Source organism: Festucalex cinctus, chromosome 8, assembly GCF_051991245.1.
Source record: "Festucalex cinctus isolate MCC-2025b chromosome 8, RoL_Fcin_1.0, whole genome shotgun sequence".
Taxonomy (NCBI): domain Eukaryota; kingdom Metazoa; phylum Chordata; class Actinopteri; order Syngnathiformes; family Syngnathidae; genus Festucalex; species Festucalex cinctus.
In genome coordinates, this window is record NC_135418.1 from 21,559,778 (window position 1) to 21,579,333 (window position 19,556).

At 40.9% G+C, this 19,556-nt stretch overlaps 2 protein-coding genes across 5 annotated transcripts in view; one reads left to right on the forward strand and one right to left on the reverse strand.

Moving 5' to 3' along the window:
• poc1a (POC1 centriolar protein A) overlaps nucleotides 1–19,556 on the forward strand; it is a 32,154-nt gene that overhangs the window by 305 nt on the left and 12,293 nt on the right. The window contains exons 1-9 of one of the 4 annotated variants that reach the window (XM_077530058.1): nucleotides 1,412–1,676; nucleotides 7,261–7,345; nucleotides 7,458–7,629; nucleotides 8,006–8,185; nucleotides 8,253–8,360; nucleotides 8,443–8,558; nucleotides 9,469–9,602; nucleotides 11,865–11,933; nucleotides 12,051–12,128. In XM_077530058.1, the coding sequence (XP_077386184.1) occupies nucleotides 1,560–1,676; nucleotides 7,261–7,345; nucleotides 7,458–7,629; nucleotides 8,006–8,185; nucleotides 8,253–8,360; nucleotides 8,443–8,558; nucleotides 9,469–9,602; nucleotides 11,865–11,933; nucleotides 12,051–12,128 (1,059 nt within the window). In that variant the 5' untranslated portion in view covers nucleotides 1,412–1,559. Of the gene's footprint in view, nucleotides 1–1,411; nucleotides 1,677–5,553; nucleotides 5,655–7,111; nucleotides 7,174–7,260; nucleotides 7,346–7,457; nucleotides 7,630–8,005; nucleotides 8,186–8,252; nucleotides 8,361–8,442; nucleotides 8,559–9,468; nucleotides 9,603–11,864; nucleotides 11,934–12,050; nucleotides 12,129–19,556 lie in introns of those variants that run through there. The other 3 variants (XM_077530060.1, XM_077530061.1, XM_077530059.1) reach the window with 3 other exon arrangements.
• Nucleotides 443–1,643, reverse strand: LOC144024034 (B9 domain-containing protein 2). The gene has a single exon (XM_077530062.1). The coding sequence runs from the start codon at nucleotides 1,303–1,305 to the stop codon at nucleotides 778–780; it is 528 nt and encodes a 175-aa protein (XP_077386188.1). The 5' UTR covers nucleotides 1,306–1,643; the 3' UTR covers nucleotides 443–777.

A 19,556-nucleotide genomic window follows, 5' to 3' on the forward strand; every position in this document is an offset into this window, starting at 1 on the left:
GGTGTAATATTTCTAGTATGTTTATTGTATTTATTTTTATGTTTCGAGTCATGAGACACTAATCAATAAGCTGCATGCATGGCGGAAGTACGTCACGACACGTAAAAGTGGAAATTTTGCCGTGACCGGCAACACGTCATTTAGCGTTATTTTGCCGTGAGTTGCGCGAGACCTATGCTCTTTCATGGTTCGAGTAAGATAGTTAATGCTGATAAAAGAATGTCGTCGGTGGCAAAACAAATTGCTAACTTAGTGAAACGACACAAACGGTGAATATGAGGCAGGAACCTCTCCCAGTGCACGATTCTGTCCGTCTGACTGTTGACCAAAAAGAGCTGTTCACGGCAAAGTAGTGCTTTCAATATATTTATCGGTCACGGCAAAATATCCATTATCCACTGCCTGTTAATAACATCACAACCAAGTACAAGCAAAACCAGGATGCACTGACGAGGTATACAATTTTAATTTTGAACAAGAAAAAAAATGTTAACATGTTAAGTATACGGTAAGTAGCCTAAAACATGTAATTATGTTAGTTACATTTCTACAGTTAGAAAGTCTTAATTCAGCAAATAAGGAGATAATATTCCGTTTGAGGGAGTGTATGCCGTATGCTTGCTGCAGAACAGTCGAGGATCATCAGGGCATTGGCTGCACGAGCAAAACACCACTTGCGGAGTTCGTTGCAAAAACAACAACAAAAAACAATACTAAATCATTGATTATAATAACAATAATAATAAATGTACACAAAAAGTTGTAACTCTTTCAGTGTCAACTCTCGACACCGAATTTGTCAAAGTGTCTCATAATGACGCCAAGCTCCAGCTCCACGGTGCCCATAGCCACGGTGTGCAGCCTGTATCGGTCCGCCCCGTTGAAGATGAGATCCGGGCTCCTGAGCTGCGGCCCCCCGCCGACAAACCTTCGCGCTAGCTCCTCCTGCCAGGAGCCGAGGGGCCTCCACGTACAGCAGCTGACTCGATGATGTCCCGGGCTGGAGGGGACGTGGCAGTAGCCGTACCCGAACAACTCGCACCGACCGAACGAGTCCTGATGCCACACTTGGAGGTGGATCTTGGGCCAACCTTGGAGTCCCTTTGTGGCGTAATGCAAGTCAATGGGATGGCACCAGTACGCCATGTCTCCCGTCCGGGGGTTATCCACTTGCGTTTGACCCTGCTTCAAACCCGAGAGAAGACGCCACGCTCCGCCAGTGTGAACCCCCCATTTGCAAAAGAGACTGTTCTGAGGGAAGCCCGTGCCCCCAACCAGCTGACCTATGATGTGCAGCTCGGCCATGCCACGACAAATCTACTCAAGCAAGTCTTTATATAACCTTCGCACGCGAGCTGCAAGCGTCACAGGCTTCCACGCGTCTCCTTGACAACACTGAGATGAGCCTAGCCTAGCGCCTGTTGCCCGCGCGTTACATTGAGAGGAAAAAAGAAAAGAAAAAAAAAAACTTCCGTTGCACTTGAATCGGTGACCTCAGTCGTCAACTTTCCATCAAGGGTCCGTACAACAGCAACAACTACTACGACAAAGCGGCTTGGATGCGCAATGTTAGGCTAGGTCCAAAAGACAAACGCCAGGGAGGGACCAGCAAATTGGAAGCTGCTTCTTCTTCGCCGCTTGGACGCGACTCCAGTAGAAACAGCGCCACCATGCGGGTATAATAAACGTTTTTTTTTCCCTGGTAAAAGCAACAACAATAACATTGGAAATAAATATGATAAATCAGACATTACAAAGCTAAGATCACTTTATTTGAAAACTCCCCATTCCACCAAAAGTGAAAGAGACACGCTTTAAAATTTTGAATGCTGTTTATCCTGCTAAAGATTTACTCAAAAAACGATTTAAAATAGATAATGCATGTGCTTTCTGTGTGGTGTAGAGACTATAGACCACATATTTTTTGAATGTGCTAAAACGCAAGTATTTTGGGACCGTGTGAATTTGTGACTATGCGTGTGTAGGTACATTGTAACCAGTATAGATGATTTGATGAAAGGGTCGATGTTAAAAAAAAATAATAACAATAATGATGCAACTTGTAATACTATTGTGATAATCATAGTCACTATTCCTTGTGCATCAAAATATGCAGGACTAATTTGAGAAAAGTTGATCAGATTGTTAAAATAAGTTGTATGATTTTTGTTTTCTTTCCACCCCTCAAAACGTTCATTTACATCAGACCGATCTGTAGATGCATTGTTGCATGTTTTTATAATGCACTCTATCGACCATGAAATTATTATGTTATGAACACCATGAAAGTATTATGTTATGAACACAACACTAAGCTATACAGTGCTCAGCATAAATGCGTACACCATAGCAGTTTTGTAAGAACACCTTTGTTTCCTTTTGCCATTGATTGCAACTTGCAAGCAAGATTTGTTAATGACTAAACTCACAAAAAGTAGTTTGCTTAACATTTTGCACTAGACAAAAAAAAAAAAAAAAAAAACTTTTTAATTCCAGGCCTAGCAGACATCAATAAAAGGCATGGAGGTCCTAGGAAATAAGATGTTTTTTTTTGCTTTTGCTAATTTGATAAAACAGATTTTTTTTAATCTGTGCATTCTATTATCCATCTTACTTTCATGTTGTGAGTTAAGTGCATGTTGTACAGAAAACATTTTGCCAAAATTTTTAAAATTCTGTCCGCCTCCCAGTACGGACTCAGGTTCGAGTCCAGGCTGTGGCCTTCCTGGGTGGAGTTTGCATGTTCTCCCCGTGCCTGTGTGGGTCTTCTCCGGGTACTCCGGTCTCCTCCCACATTCCAAAGACATGCATGGCAGGTTAATTGGGCGCTCCGAATTGTCTCTGCTTGTGAGTGTGGATGGTTTGTCTCTGTGTGCCCTGCGATTGGCTGGCAACCGGTCCAGGGTGTACCCCTCCTACTGCCCAAAGCCAGCTGAGATAGGCTCCAGCACCCTTGTGAGGAATAAGCGGTCAGGAACATGGATGAATGGAGATATTCAATAAAATCTTTAAATTTGTAAATGCAAAAATTTGTAAATTTGCACTCACGTTGAGCACTGTATATATTTAAATTTGAAAAAAAATCCAACTTAATTAGAGCCTTGAATAAGTCAATGTTCATTTTTTTATTTTTTTTTATTAATAATAGTTAACAGTAGTCATTTGAGCCAAACATGGTTCTAGCTCTTCAATCATATTATATCAACTAAGGCATATGCTATTTTTTGTGTAACTTTTAACCATTCAAAATGTTCAGTAGCATCAGGCCCATCCATAGAGAAACACATTTTTATGCCCTCTGTGGACAGGAAAAAAACAAAAAAAAAACAGTATAGGTGGGAAATGTTATACAAGGTAATTAGAGCCTAAGGTTACAAACACAACAAATAATAAAGCAGTATAAGGAAGAACACTGACCAACTAACACTCAACATTTTTTTTTACTATGTTGATTTAGTTCAAGCACTTAGGACAAACATGGGACATGTGTTTTTTGCATAAGAAGTCACTGCATTTTACACACCGATTTGAAGCAGTCACTCGATTTGGGCAGAAGTTACATCGTCCTCTTTGCCTGGGTGTGGATCCTCCATGGTGGAGGTCCTCCTCAAGGGGTTGCTGCCAATTTGCTAGCTGCCCATTTGCTGGCTGGACCATGCAGTAGTCATCAGGCTGTTTGATGCGGCGCCGTTTTGCAATTGCAGGCAAAATGAGAGCCATGCCTAACTCTCTCAGGAACAGCCGTCGCCTGTACAGCATTTTCTCGTTCCAAGACGGCTCCACGGTGGTGAACAACACAAATGCGTTGTAACATGAGATGTTCACCATGTGGAAAAAAAGGCTCTTGTGCCACGTTATTGAGCGGCTGCGGTAGGAGTAATCGCCACAAGCCTGCAAAAACACATCAGATGGCGAGACAGCTTTGACAAAGATGAAGATGCAAAACCTGTGCTTACCTGTTCCAGGTGGTCAACAGCGCCTTTGCATCTGTTGTAGTCCAAAATTATTTGAGGCTCCCTATTTTTTGTTGTCTCCACTTGTGGTTCTCGGTGCTTGGTGCTCAAGACGAGGACATGCTTCCCTGTTTTTGGCATGTAGGAGACCAACGTCTCATTGGAGGTAAATGCAAAACGGCTTGAGAGCTTTTTTTTGTTTGAAATGTGTATTAGCGCTTGAGGCAGTTCGGCCTTAGTTCTCCTCACAGCTCCCACCAAAGCCATTTTCTGTTTCTTTAATTTTGCAGCCAGTGGAAAGGAGGTGAAAACTTTGTCTGTGGTCACCGTGTGGCCCGTCAGATTTCTGCACAGCTCCAAAACAACTCTCATGGCCTGGTTGTTCTCCCTCTGTCCTCCATCAGGATTTCCTGTGTATATCTGCATGTTCCAGGCATAGGATGTTGCAACATCGCAGAGCGTCCATATTTTAATCCCATACTTTGCTGACTTTGAAGGAATGTATTGTTTGAATGGGCAGTGGCCCCTAAAAGGGACCAGCTGCTTATCAACACATACATCTCTCCCCAGGTTGAACATTTTCGGCAAAAGATCGTTCCATGAGTTCCAAATGTCCATGAAAGGGCCCAGTTTGCTATTTCTTTGACGCTTTGGACCGGAGGGTTTCTCCTTGAACTGGAGAGAAGCCGTTATCTTGGAAAATCGACCCCAAGCCATTGCTGCCGAGAACACGGGCCGCCCAGTTTCCTTATCCCACAGGCTCTGGGTTGACTCGTGTTTGGATTTGTACGTACCCGCCAGGATCACTAGTCCCAGGTATGTCCGCAGCTGCTCCTCATCTAGTGTGACCCAGGATTTGAATGATGACTTGTCTTGCTGGTTGGCCAAGTCCACTAAGCGGCTCAAAATGTCCTTGTTGAAAAAAAGGTTGAATGCAGTCTCAGGGGTGCTGATCCTGTCAGTTGCATACAGCGTTGGGCCGGGACGCGGAATGGGTGGGGGGACAGAATGCCTGGCCACCTCATGTGAGGAAGACCACACGATTTGCTTATCTTTTGAGAGCCATGTGCCTTGTTCTTTGTCCTCCTCTTCCTCCCACTGCTCCTCCTCTGACTCCTCATCTGTTTCTGACCTGAAATTTTTCAAAGTCAAGTCCTCATCACCATCATCCTCTGTGGTCTCTCCAGCGCATTCAGAGAGAGATTCTTCTTCAGAGCTTTCTTTTAGTTGAGCTTGATCAGCATCTTCCCCTGATAACTTTCTCTTCACGGGGGTCTCTGTAGAGCATTCAGAGAGAATATCTTTTTCAGAGTTTTCTTTCAGTGGCGCTTGACCAGCATCTTCCTCTAACTTTCTCACCATGGCTGGTTGTTGGTGGTGTGGGGATTCTGGGGAAGAAAAGTGAGGCAAACTGAGCTTTTCTACACCAACCTGAACAGGCTCTGGACCAATCAGAGAGGAGAAATTCAAACTTTCAAACACCCAACCAATAAGAGTTGATATTCAAATGAAAGGGGCGGAGCTTACTTTTGATCTGTACATGCGCACGGGGGTGCAGGGGTAAAGGCTACCACGTGTTTAAAAAAAAAAAAAATTAAAAAGAGTAAATAAATGCGAGCGGAATGCGTTCGCGTCTACCATGCGCATAGGCACGACTTCGAGTGATACAATCAAAATCAGACGTCACGCGTGGCGGAGTGTGTAGGTCACGTTGCCACTTTAAAAAGTGGCAAATTTCCGAGGGAAAAAAAAACTCAGAAACTTACGAGAAATACACGTAGCGTGCTACTTGAATCTTTGCGCCGATACTTTTCGGTCGGGTTTTCAAATAAGGAGATAGCAGAGATTAACCATAGGCTATGATTTGAAGCATTGGATACGGCAAGCTACAAAGACGTCTCGCTTTGCGAAGGTCCACACCCTGCGGATCAAGCATTTACATTAATTTGTAAAATGTATATTTATGTTTCTAGAATTATTATTTACACATCCATACAATTTGGTATTTTTTGTACAAGTACTGTATCTAAGTTAATGTGTCGAATCTGCTGCTCCGCCATTCACTTGCATTTACCTAAAGGCATTGCTAGCATCTGATTGGTTAGTGCTAGTCAGCTGATAGGGGATCAGGAAGTGTTGGCACTCTAGCTGCGTGTAGGGCGAATAAAGTTTAAATTAAGAATGACTCCATCATGCCTTTTTATAAACAGTCCCATTAACCACCAACGAATCCTCAAACGATTAGACTATAGCTACGCTACGTGTATTTCTCATAAGTTTGAGGGGTTTTTCTTTCCCTCGCAAATCTGCCACTTTAGAAAGTTTCTAAACAAATCTGCGACTTTCTAAAGTGGTAAATTTGCGATTTTTTTTTTCAATTTCTCGGAATATTGCCCTTCTCATCTAAAACAAAAATATTTTTACGTGGCCCTAATACGCCGTTATAGATCGATTTACAATGCCACTTACCGTAGTGAGGAGTGAAGCCACTGGAGGCAATTTTACGTTGTCCCGTGCTATCCGCTGTTGTTTACTTGACTTTGGCTCTTTTGCAGAGTTTAAAGTTTCATCAAAACAATTTAGCCAAATTTTAGCCAGATTGTTTGAATATTATGTATAAATTCAAAACAGCACAATGAGAGGCTAATTAACTATACGTATAGACTTCCAGTCGGGAATCAGACCAGCGGTAGTCATTAGTCAGAGTCAAGTTGTCATTACGCTCTGAAAACTGTTGGGTCAAAAATTGGACCTACCCGCGATTTGGGTCAATTAGGTACTTTTGTTGTTATTGTGTGTGTGTGTGTGTTTTTTTTTTTTTTTTTTTTTTTTAAGTTACAACTCAAAAGTTGGGTCAACCAATTTAGTGTTTTGGCGTGGTTTTGTTTTGATACAAAACAAAATTGGTTCAGTAATTTTGTAACAAAAGAACCCATTGTTGGGTCAAATTACTTGGATCGATCCAATTTTTGACCAAATTATTTAATTCATTTATTTGTTTTTGTTATTTTTGACCCATCATAAGGGTGTAATGTTGTCCGCAGCAGAACTCAAGACGGTGACCCTTGTTTTCAGAGTCCTAGATGAGCTACATTCAATACTGTGTCAAAATGCTACAGCATTGCAAACATAATTATTCCCTTTTTTCTTGTGGACAGATCAGTTTACAGATATGTTTGGCACTTTTAAAGTTCCATTTGCAATCAGCCATCCGTTATAGGTTAATTCAAAATCTCTCATTGTTTAGTTATTCATGCATCAGATCAGGTAATGTAATGCCTGGTATTTTGTCTCCCTACCCACATAGCCTGATCCAACGCTTGAGCGTAATTTCAAGGGTCACAAGGAGGCCGTGACGAGTGTGGACTTCAGCAGCAGCATGAAACAGATCGGTAACTGCTCTAATTTCTCTCTGCATTTACAAAGCAGTATTTCAGTTTGACTTGTGTTTTCTGACAACTGCTTGCTTAACCTTAATCACGCCTTGCATTGTCATCCCTCCAGCCACATGCTCCACAGACTGTAGCGTGATGATCTGGAACATGAAACCTCAGAGGCGTGCATATCGTTTTGACGGTCATGAAGACTCTGTCACCTCCATCCAGTTTTCTCCATCAGGACACCTGGTGGCCTCCTGCTCCAAAGACAAGACTGTGCGCCTTTGGGTGCCCAACATGTAGGGTTTCTTTTTTTTTTTTTTTTTTTTTTCCCTGCTAAACGAGTAATTTTTTTCTTTCCACCTGTCTTCTTTATGGTTCGTTTAATGAGAAGAATATTGTGGTTTTAAAAGCACAAGATTGTTGCTTTGCATAGTGAAAAGAAGACCATTAATAACGTTTAAAAAAAAAAAGTTCCCATCGTTTCCTATCACAAAACCTATTAAATTAACATCTAATTTGAACATTTCTAACTGTCATGCTGAGTAGTAAAATGTAAATAAAGTACAGCTCCCAGTAACCATCACCTAGCAGCTACTGTAATGAATCTTAGTTGTATTCCTCATAATGTGTTGAGCAGCCCGACCCTTGTGTGTATGTTTGTGGGTTTTACAGCAAGGCTCAGTCAACTGTATTCAAGGCTCACACAGCCACCGTGCGTAGTGTGCATTTTTCCGAGGACGGCCAGGCTCTGATCACGGCGTCCGATGACAAAACGGTCAAAGTGTGGGCCCTCCACCGACAAAAGTTCCTGTTCTCCCTCAACCAGCATATCAATTGGGTCCGCTGTGCCAGGTATGACACGTTTTGTCAACCCAAATTGACCTGCAACCTCACTGTCAAATGTATGCATTTCATGCAGGTTTTCTCCAGACAGCCGTTTGATCATTTCCTCGAGTGATGACAAAACTATTAAGCTGTGGGACAAAAACAGCCGGGAATGTATTCATTCTTTCTACGAACATGCAGGGTGAGAATGTTTTACAATTATTTCACCAATTCAAAGATGTCTTTCTTCATTTATTAAATCCATTTTTCTTTCCTCTGACAAGTTATGCAAACTATGTGGATTTCCATCCCAGTGGAACATGCATCGCTGCAGCCAGTACTGACAATTCAGTCAAGGTGTGGGACATTCGATCCCACAAGATGCTGCAACATTACCAAGGTAAAGAGTCAAGACACATGGCTATTCTTTCACATAATCAGTCTTTTAGGCGACAATCAGATGTGTCTGGATTAGTTTGCGTTCATAATTTCTTTCAGTGTCATTACATTAAAATGTTGAGGGGGCTCTGTTGTTTTAATTAGCCACCCTTAATGGATTTTAGCTGCAAGAGCTAATAATGGATAATGACACCGGTCTGTAACAATCCTCCTTGTGCCCTCCTCCGCTTCATTATGTTGATTCATTCAGTTCACAAGTTCTCAGACTGACTGGAACAAATGATTGTGTTGATAAAATATGATTGGTTCAAGTGGCTTAATTTAACGTTTGAGAGGTCAAATTTTAGCATGTGATTATCATTGTGCTCGTAGTTTGTATCATGCTGAGAAATGAAGGTGATCTTCATGCCATTCTTGTTTTTGTCATTTCAATGTGACGGTCAGTCAGTGCAGTTGAAAATCATCTGTCAGCCAGCAGATGGCGCCCGTGGTTCACGGAAAACCTGCTTTGTTCACTTCGTCTCTGTCAGGAATCCAATTACTACAGTGCATGCCTACATGAATCAAATGTGATTATTGGAGCTTGCCACAGGCAATTGACATCATCATTTGTGTGAATGTAAACAAAATGTCAAGCTACCATTAAGCCACGGTGTGAGGAGGGGAAATAAAACACAATAGATGTATCATGGTACTACATAACGTATAAAACTGCGGAAGTGTAGAAAACGCAACCAATTCTGCCGCAATTGATCATGTACTGAATGCTTTAAATTATGCAGGTAGGTTAATTACTTACATGCCTGGGTAGCCGGCCTACACAACTGTATTTAAGGTCAAGAAATTATTTACAATATTAATTAAAAAAAAGTATTATATGCGAGTTTTGTATTTATGTGTGTTCTTTATAGTCCACAACGGCGCGGTGAACTGTTTGTCTTTCCATCCGTCTGGTAATTTTCTCCTCACTGCATCCAACGATTCCACAACCAAGATACTTGACCTTGTGGAGGGAAAACTCTTGTTCACACTGCACGGACACCAGGTACAAACACACATACGCTGGGCACCTAAGTTTTTTTTTTTTTTTATAACCGGATAAAAATCTTGATTTTTAAAGCACTGTAAAGTTAGAGTGAACCCTAATAGTGCTGCTCTTAAGGGTAAGAGACATTGTTGGTTTAGGTTAGGGGTTTCTTTGAAAGTGTCTTGGGTCTGCTTAATGTGAAGGGATACTAGTTTGATACACACTTCTGAAATAACAAACTTGCTTATTAATAATTAATTAAATAAATAGTTTATTCCTCTGTGACGAATCACTGATTTGACAGTATATTGGTTTAGGCGGTCATGAGCATTGCTCTCCACTCAGCATGTCAACTTGCTAACTTGCCGCATGCTTTTTTTTTTTTTTTTTTTCCCCTTGAAGTGTATATACAGTACACTCATTTACCCCCCGACTCCATTTGTATATTTGTATACAGTTTATTTTAGTACTTGCCAGGCAAGCAGCCCACTCATAATGACTCATCTCCGAAACAGGACCGTGTTTCTTCCTCTGTTCGTGTGGATCCTCAACTCCTCCTCCTCCTCCTTTTCTTCTTCCTCCTCTTTGTTTCGGCTCCTTCCTTTTGTCCAACGTCGACTCTACTGTCTGTCTGTTCTCACAGCCTTGATAGTCTCACTTTAGACCCGACTGGACTGGCAAGCTCAACAATCGATCGGCCGTACACATTTTTGTGTACCCCGTGTGATGTCGTTATACCTCACTTGCCACTAGTCCGAATCAAATTAAAACAAAACAAATCTATCATATCACACCTCTCAAGTTGTCATCACATACTCACACTCTCCATTTGTCTCATTGTTCTTTTTGGCTCATCACTGAGTCCAATCTGTTGGAGTTGGGAGCTCTCACAGTATGATAGAACCTCTAAATTCAAATGATGGTGATGTTGTATGATTCATGAAATTGGGCTTCTAGCATCACACACACACACAAAAAAAGCAGGAGTCAGCTGTCCAGATTTTCCTGTTTCAATGCTTCCACTGCTTAACTTCTTTTTACACTTAAATGGCAGCGGAGAACAGATCCTCGCCACCCACACCGCACACCAGTTGTCCTCGCCAATCAATAAACACAGTGGCAAGTTGACCTGTTCTCATGCAAATTGGCCACGCTGTTGGCTTTTCATTGCACGCGTCTTCTGTCCAGGCTGCTCAGTACAATATGGCTATGTCAACAACAATTATATTGGAAGAACAGAATGTACAGTGGCTTGCATTTGTCAACACAATCCTAGATTAGAATGAATATCGGCGCTTAAAACATTGCGTTTACAGTTAGTATTTTGTGGTGGAGATGGGATGTTTTCAATTTGTTATGCCTTTTGAAAGATTTATTTCAACCAGAGATCAGCAAGTGTCAAAAAAAAATCTGGTGGACTTGGAGAGAGCTTTCGCTTTTTTTATTAGTTGCCTCTCCCATCAGTATGTGTGCTGCTACGGTTTATGTGACCAGTAACCTTTTTGATGGTGATTCTACAGTTTGAGTGTGAAGATAGTGCGGACCTCTGTTTTCATTTGCATGCTGCACTCATCTGTCAGAACACACAGATGAGGTCATCCATAATCCTGCCACTAGTTTCATCACTACATAAAGCTCAGGAAGAAGATGGTGGAAACAAACTTCTTAAACTATGTCAATACATTCCTCAAATTAATTTATATAATCATGAAGCGTGCAGTTTTTAGGTGAAAGGTAGAGTTGTGTTCATGCTCTATTCAGGAAACGGAACGGAGGCAGATACGAGTGGCGGATGGAGTAAAGAGCTGAAGAATGCACGTATCATTGAACGTCCACCCAAAGAAAAGTACAGTAATGTGTGTTTGTCTAGCCGTGGCGAGTGCCAGCCTGGCAGCAGGCATTAGTCAGAGCAGAAACAGAACATACTGTCTGTCATGTCGTCGCGTTGCCATAGTGACACTGTCTGCTTTGCTCAGGTGCTTCTGGGAAAGCATTCCTCACACAAACCGGCCTGTCTGGGAGCCAGCCGCGCATAGGATACAGCTCCCTTTTTTTTAAATTATTATTATTATTTCCACCCGCCTCGTGCGTGCGTTTCTTTTCCACTCCTTTTGTCCTGACACCCCCAGGTGATCATTGTTAGCTCTGACCAGAGTTTGACCCCGGCCCACCTGCGTTTCTGCTTTCTTTATTGGTTCCCCCATGCAGGGTCAGTAGTTAGCAGAGGAGTCGTCGGGCGAGACAAATGTACAATGCGATCTCGTCTCTATTTCTCCACAGGGTCCAGTAAATTGTGTGGCCTTTTCTAGAACAGGAGACTACTTCGCCTCTGGAGGTTCTGATGAACAGGTGATATGTTTAAAATTGGATTCTAGTTGGTCAAAGTTGCATTTTATAGTGAATCAAAACCATTCATGTAAATGCTGATTTTGGCAGAAGATGTAACAATCTTACATGGATCTGCAGGTGATGGTGTGGAAGAGCAACTTTGATGAGAGCAGTGATGGAGCCAGGGTGCAGCAGTCCACCTGTCCCACCCGCCAGGTGCTCAGTCGACACAAACAATTGACAGAATTATGTCCATACATGCTAATAACAGTGAAAGTTGCCACCACAAAGTGCCACAAATGCAGCAAATGTTGGGAGAATTCAATACACTGTTGTACTAGATTTTGTCAATATTTTTCACAAAAATCACATTTCCGACTTAATCAGTTTTTCCACTTAATTTTGCCTTAGAGTGTATTACAAAAGCATCTTTTCCCCTCGATTACTGTTTATTAACTAGTTATCGGTGTTTATTTCGCATTTTGTATTTATATAGTGATTAAAAAAAAAAAAAGGGGCGGGTGGGGTTGATGTTGTATAATGTTACTGTTTCGGTCATTGTTTTCCAAAGTAAAAACAGATGGCAAATGTCTTATTTTGATTAAACATAGAATATAATCAGTCTTCTTTCATGAAAGACTACAAAATCAGCGAACAATTACTGTTGATATGCTGAACTCGAGAATTTGAACAATTTTAAATAAAAAAAGAAAAAAAAAGGCTCCAAACGATTACTTGATTATTTAAAATAGATGTCCATTAATTTGATAATTGATTATTTGTCAGCGCTACATTCAATGTAAAGGATATAACCTGACCCGTATCACAAGCAGGCTTCCCACCTTGCATGCAGAGGCTGATTATTTATTCTGCACTGCCACACCGGCCTCGCCTGACTCAGTCGGCAAAACGGGTGTCCGACTCGTTAGTGATGCCGGATTGGCGGACCTTCCGTCAGTAGTGACTCTAGAAAATTACAAGAGTGATTCATATTCATCAAAAACTGACCAAGAAAATGCCGTGTTGAATTGGTGAGACGCCAAGACGGTTTTCAATGCTGCTATTTCTGAAATGGTGTCAAGCTTTGATTTTTGCAGATTTGTGCAAAACAATTCATATGCAGCAAAATGTTGACATAGAAAATAGTATGCTCGCATATTAACATAATCTCACAGGTTCACGTACAGGTTTATGCAAATATTTACCGCTGGTATAAAAATAAACACATGGGCACCCACATGGTACAGATGCCCTGGTGTTTAGTGAAGTCTGCTGTATTTCACTTCCATACCTCTCATGCAGGACGACCGGTATCTATCTGGTCCTGCACCTCCACTTTGATGTGAAATACTTTCATCCCCGTTTCCTGACTTCACCAAGTAATTTGCATATTAACTCATTCACTCCCAGGACATTTTCGTTGTTTTACTGGATTTTGACTGATTTTGCAAGGCCCATAGCATATTGTGTCCTATTGCTATAAAAACATGGAACCTCCCAAAGAAAAGATTAAGGTCTCTTCTTTCATCAGGAAAAAAAGTGTATTTCTAGCTCTTTCCATTTTGCATCAATTAGCATTAGAACATGGCTCAGTTTCATCATTATTCACAAATCTGTTTAAAATATTGGGGAAAAGAGCTTTTTGATCTCTTATACTCTGCTGCCAACTGCTGGCCGTTTTTGTAATAACTACCATTGCTTCAAGCATTCTCTTCAGTTCAGAGGTTGCATCTAAGCCAAAACGTATAATTACATCTTTGGGGGCATGGTAATATTTAAAATAGAACGTATTTATACGTTTTTGGGAGTAAATGAGTTAATCTGATCTCTGTTTATATTATGACAGTATTCTTACAGTAGCCTCAAGTAATGACAGGGCTCTTGAAACACCTTTTATTAAGGCCAATATATGACAAAATGCAGTCAATGTTTACGTAAAAAGAAATTTCTGTTTAAGTTGGTTTGCTTTCATCCAAGTAAATTGATGGAATACTTCCTTTTTAGTCTTTGTATAATGTTGCAATTGCAACAACAACAAGAGAAAATAACCTTACAAAATGTTATCCAACGCATTCATTTGACATTTCTGTTGTGTGGATACTACCCGAAACATCAATAAATGCCACAGTCAATTATACTGAAAATATCCAGACGCGAAAAGACTTTTAAGCCATTTGTGTGCATGTGTATAGTTTATTATGTCAGCGATGCCGTACATAATTAATTCTATAAAAGAAAAGAGTAATTGTGTAGTTGCACAAGCGTGTCTTTATGCCTGTGGCATTAGTTACAAACATTTTCTGTTGCAGATGTGCCTGATTATTGCCAGAAACCGTAACTGGCTGTGGTATTAAACAAAGACTGCCGGGAAAATGATATCAAGAGCACTCCATACATTTGGCAAGATGCAAAGCAGAACATCTTTAATTCATTCATCTGTTTTCTATAGAGCTTGTCTTCTTTAGAGTCGAGGGGTGAGGCAGGTCACCACACAATCACAGTTCACAATTCACACTCAGAGAATCTTCAATGAATTACCGCAAGTTAGCAGCCTGTTTTTGGAATGCAGGAGGAAGCCAGAATACCCGGCGAAAACCCACATAATTACGCCACACAGGAGGTAGCTGAGATTCAAAACTATTGTAGAACCTCTTGACTGCTGACATGTTGACGATGGCACCATGCTTAAAGGAGATGTGCATTTTTATTTTTTTTTTAATCTAATTTAAACCGGCTTCATGTGTCTTAACGCTCCCCCTTTTTTTTTTTGTCTTGCTGAAATAGGCCTGTTTTAAGTGGGTGGGCCTGTCAAATGCAAATGAGCCACTTATTACACTTCTGTATGGCTTTCATTGCATAACAACTAGGGGTGGATCTAGCGGGTGGCTACTCGTTGAGACGGAGACCATGCAAGCCCCCTGAACAAAATACGTGTTAGGATGACCATATGTTGCATTCGAGGATGGTCGGAATTTTCCGAGTTCAAACAAGGAAGCGTGTACGGGAACGCCCCCTTGAACTCGTAAATTCCCGACTTCACCGACGGACGACAAGTGATGTCATTCTGCAATGGCGACGACCCCTTTGGATACCCAATTTGCTCGAGTATAAAACTCAATAGCTTTCTTCATTCATAAATATTCAACATAACTTCACGTAACACAACGTACGTGACAGTATGCCCCCATCTCCGTCCATGAAATTAATCGGCGACCTACTGAAATGTATGGAATGCTTATGAAACAAGATAAAACAATAAGTTACGCAAAACTGCTAGAAGGTAAGTTTGCTGGAGGTCAAAATTAGTTTGGAGGACCAAAAAAAAAAAAAAAAGCATTTTATCACTATCCGCCATTTTGGTTGTTTACTTTTGCCTCAAACGCTTTCAGGTCAGAACTGGGAAAAACCAACTCGGACTTCCAACCATCCTCGAATGCAGCATATCACCAAGCTTGCAAATTAGAAAAAAAGTCAGTTCGTACGGATCTGTGTATGTTGCGCATGAAGCTGACCAATCACCAAGCGTAAACATGCCAAAATTCAACAGCATTCTGAACAGCTTACTCACAGGCACATTTATGGAAATAGGCAGCTTGCAAAATTTGCAGTTGGTTGTGTAATTTTACACATGGATGGGCAGGCACCAGAGACTGTTTAGACAAGCAATTAAAAAGCCAATTTTCCATAATATGTCCCTTAACAGTTGCAAATTCATAAACCCGTTTTACGCTTCCACCACCTGGGTTGATGTTCTGTATTAACCACAACACCGAATGCGGAAAACTGGTTTTTCCAACTTTGAGGGGTACTAGCAGAGTCATAAAAGAGTTGAGATTAGATTAATGGCTCATGTTTGGTGGTATGTCAGAAGTGTAAGGCCTCACATGGCAATGTAGATATTAATGGATTACGGGTTCTCCCTTTTTTTTTTTTTTTTTTTTTTTTTTTTTTTTTAATTTAATATAAAGGGATATATATCATTTAAATTAGTAATGTACTTTTTTTTTTTTTTTTTAACAAGCCAATTTATTGATTTTCTAAGCTCGTTTAAATAACCAAAATTAGTATTTTGCACCGCTGCTCATTGCACTCACTAGTGCACTCCATGTTGTGTCAATTAATCAATTATCAACTCCATACATTTTGAAAAGTTCTTAACAATCAAATTAATTGATGAAGCTAAACTCATGATTACATTGCAGTTGTTATGGGAATCACGATGTTTATCACACAGTACATTAGTTTATGCACCGCTCAAGATTTCCCCTCAAGTTGACATTTAAAGTTGATCCTAGATGGGAAGATCAGACATGTTTTTTTTTTTTTTTTTTTTTTTTAAACGGATTATGGACACTCTCACAGCAAATAATGGACAAACTATTTTCTCAAAAGGTAAACAAGGGTGAGGGAATTGCGGCTATTAGTTCTCTTTAAATATTAAAATGCCTCGTCAGATATCTCTTCACACTTAAAAGGGGCAGGTGGTTGAAGGGAGGGGAGGAAACCGCGGGGAATGGTTTAGATTTCAATCATTTCAACCTGCCGCAGTGTTACTTACATCAACAAGGGCAAAGCCAAGGTCCTCGTATGTACAACACTCAGCATCCTGCTTTCTTTTTTGCCAAAATTGATCGCTGCCCTGCCTACGGAAGAGAGCCACTCATAATGATCAATCTTTGTACTTTCTCATACCCTATTGGTCATCTGCCTCAACAAGTGCGTACACATGCAGAAAGGCAAGCAAGCATCTATTTACTAGTGCTGTCCAAAATATTATCGCATTAATAATGTATTAATTAATGCAGATTAATCATACTATTAATTTTGACCGCAGATGATCCTTTAACCGACAGCGGATGGGTATGTTAAAGGTAGCACAGGTTGTGTTTGAGCAATAAATATAGCTACATGCATGAGAGCATTTAATACATCTTTGTTCATGTTAAACTATTGGGGTCATTTTTCCCCCATTTTTTTTAAATTATGCAAGCAATTAACTGCTTGGAACAAGAGCAGAATGAGCATGTGCAGTCAATCGAAAAATGTTGACATTAAACATTAAATGTCAAAACATTTAACACATAACGGGTGCTCTTTAAATTTGGCAGGCAAAAATTTTGAGTAAAAGGTCTTTTTAATTAAGCGATTAATCGTGATTAATCAAAATTCCAAGATGTGATTGATCTGATTAAAAAAATGTAATCGTTTGACAGCTCTATTTACTGTTATTTTACCTCTCCACTTGGCTTTAGTTATTTGGATTGAATTGTCTCATGAAAGTGAAATGCAAAATCGGAACCAGAAGGACAATTTGAGAACTGAATTAAGAAGTTTTATTATCCTCAACGCAAATGCTAAAACTGAATGTTCTCCTGCCAAATAGGCCTCTGTGCTTTTTAAATCATTGTGATAATTAATTGAGAGCCAGGGAATTTCAAAGGGACTGCAGTTCCTTGCGTTAGTTATCAAAAAAAAAAAAAAGTTGGACAAAAGTAGCTAAAGGGCGGTGGTGATCTGCGCTAAGCTCCATTGCCTGAAACTGCATTCATAGCTGCCAAAGGGCATAGTAAATCCAAGCGTTGCGCTCATTGAAAGACAGACTAGTTATTTATAGAGCACAGTGCACACAGATGAACCATTTTTAATTAAGATTCGTTTCTGGACTCTCATTCATCTATTTTTCTTCCTGAATTGTCACTTGCAACGTTGGCATTGATGCCAGATGACGCACCAGGAAAATGCCACCTTCCCTCGGTTTTGCTTTTCATGTATTATTTATCCATTCAGAATTCATTATTTATAGCGCCTCTTTCATCTGCCACGTGTGTGCGTCGCCTGAGAGGAAAAGGAAGAGGTGAAAAAATGTCACCCTCTTGCTTAAACAGTAGTCTCTTAGAAATGGATTTCAAATGCTTTATGGATTTGGGCGTAAACAACCAACAAGCAGGGTTGTTCTAATAACGGGAGGTAAATCGTCCTTGCTTAGTGTTGCTGTGAGGTGACATGAAGTGGGATAATGCAGTGAATAGAATGTGTGAAAGTGTTGAATGAACACAGACAGCTCATCAAAATAAAACCACTTGCTATGGGATAGAAAAGCCCCACAAACATCAGTCAGGATTTTCATACTGCATTGGCAGCACTTTAAAGAGGAACTAAACATTAAGACTTTCTCACTAAGAATGTTTTATTCGCCTCCAGTAGTCTAAACCCGTTATTCTGATTAACTCATTCAAACCCAAAAACATGTAAATATGTTTCTAAATACTTTGTCCATCGCTCCCAAAAATATGTTGTTTTTTTTAAATGCAAGAGCAAACAGAAGACTTTGACGCAGCTTCTGACATGAAGAGGTGGCTTAAAGCAATGATAGTTATTCCAAAAAACGACCAGCAGGTGGCAGCAGAGTATGAGATCAGCCAAGGCCATGTTGCAACAAGCTCTTTTTGTCGTGTTTTCAGCAGGTTTGTGAATAATGATGAAACTTAGCTATATTCTATTGGTAATTGCTGAAAAATGGAAACGGATACAAATTTACCTTTTTTTCTGATGAAAGAAGAGACTCTAATCTTTCTTATGGTAAGTTCCATGTTTTTATCGCAATAGAATGCAATATTCTGTAGCTGGGAGTGAATGAGTTAATATTGCCTTAGTGGAATAAGAATTTAACAGACGATCCATTTTCATCCGTCTCATGGGGCTGCCATTTTGGCCAATACCGGCCTCCGCTATCAGCTGCAATTGACTTCAAGGTAAACTGTCCACGGGCTCACATTGGGGATTTGACGGCTCACCTGTTTGCTGAGTTTGTTCACGCGACGTTGGCAGTGCCAGCTCAAGGGTAGTTGTGAAGTCAAATTCTGGCGAGAGCATTTAGCCGGAATGGCGGCCGCTGAAGTGATGGAAATGTATGGCATAAGCTTCTTAATTCTTATTACACAAATACTGTGTCTTCGACGTGGGGGCGCATATTTCTTTCAAAGGAAATGTTTGCATTTAGTTACGTTTTAAGGCTTGTCTGTGTTTTTAAGCTTAAGCAAGGTGTTTTGGAAGAACCTTCCCCACTATGCTCAGCATCCTCTCACAGCCCAATACAGCCTTAGGTTACAATTAATTTAATCAGGAAGAGATTGACTAATGAGATCAGCGCATGGAGGGAAAGGTCTCTCACTGTTGCAGCTACCCCCCTCGGAATCAGATCCACAGGGAATTCCAAAGTAGCTCATTTGATATGCTGATCCGTTTATGTGCTTGGATGCGAGGCTGCATGATAGTTTGCCAGTCATGGGCACGCCAGCGGAAACACGGAGGCCAGTTTGTTCAACACAATAAGTCTGCTTTAAAACCAGCTCTTGCCCAGCCGAACACTGAGAATGCGTGTGTGGTTGCAGTGTTTTGGATTTTTCTCAGTGCTCACCACAGCTGAGCAAGACTTTGCTACTGTGTGAAAATAGACGTGTGCATGTACGTGTGTGAGCGCCATCCATAGCTGACAGGCAGATCAGCTCTCTCTTATCACATCCGCCCTAATCTCCCCCGCCTCCCCCATCGTCTCGAGCTTCACATCTGGGTCTTTCTCCCACTCACGTGTACAGGCAGACGAGCTGCGTGCTCGCAACAGGCTTCCCCTTCACAGATCAACAC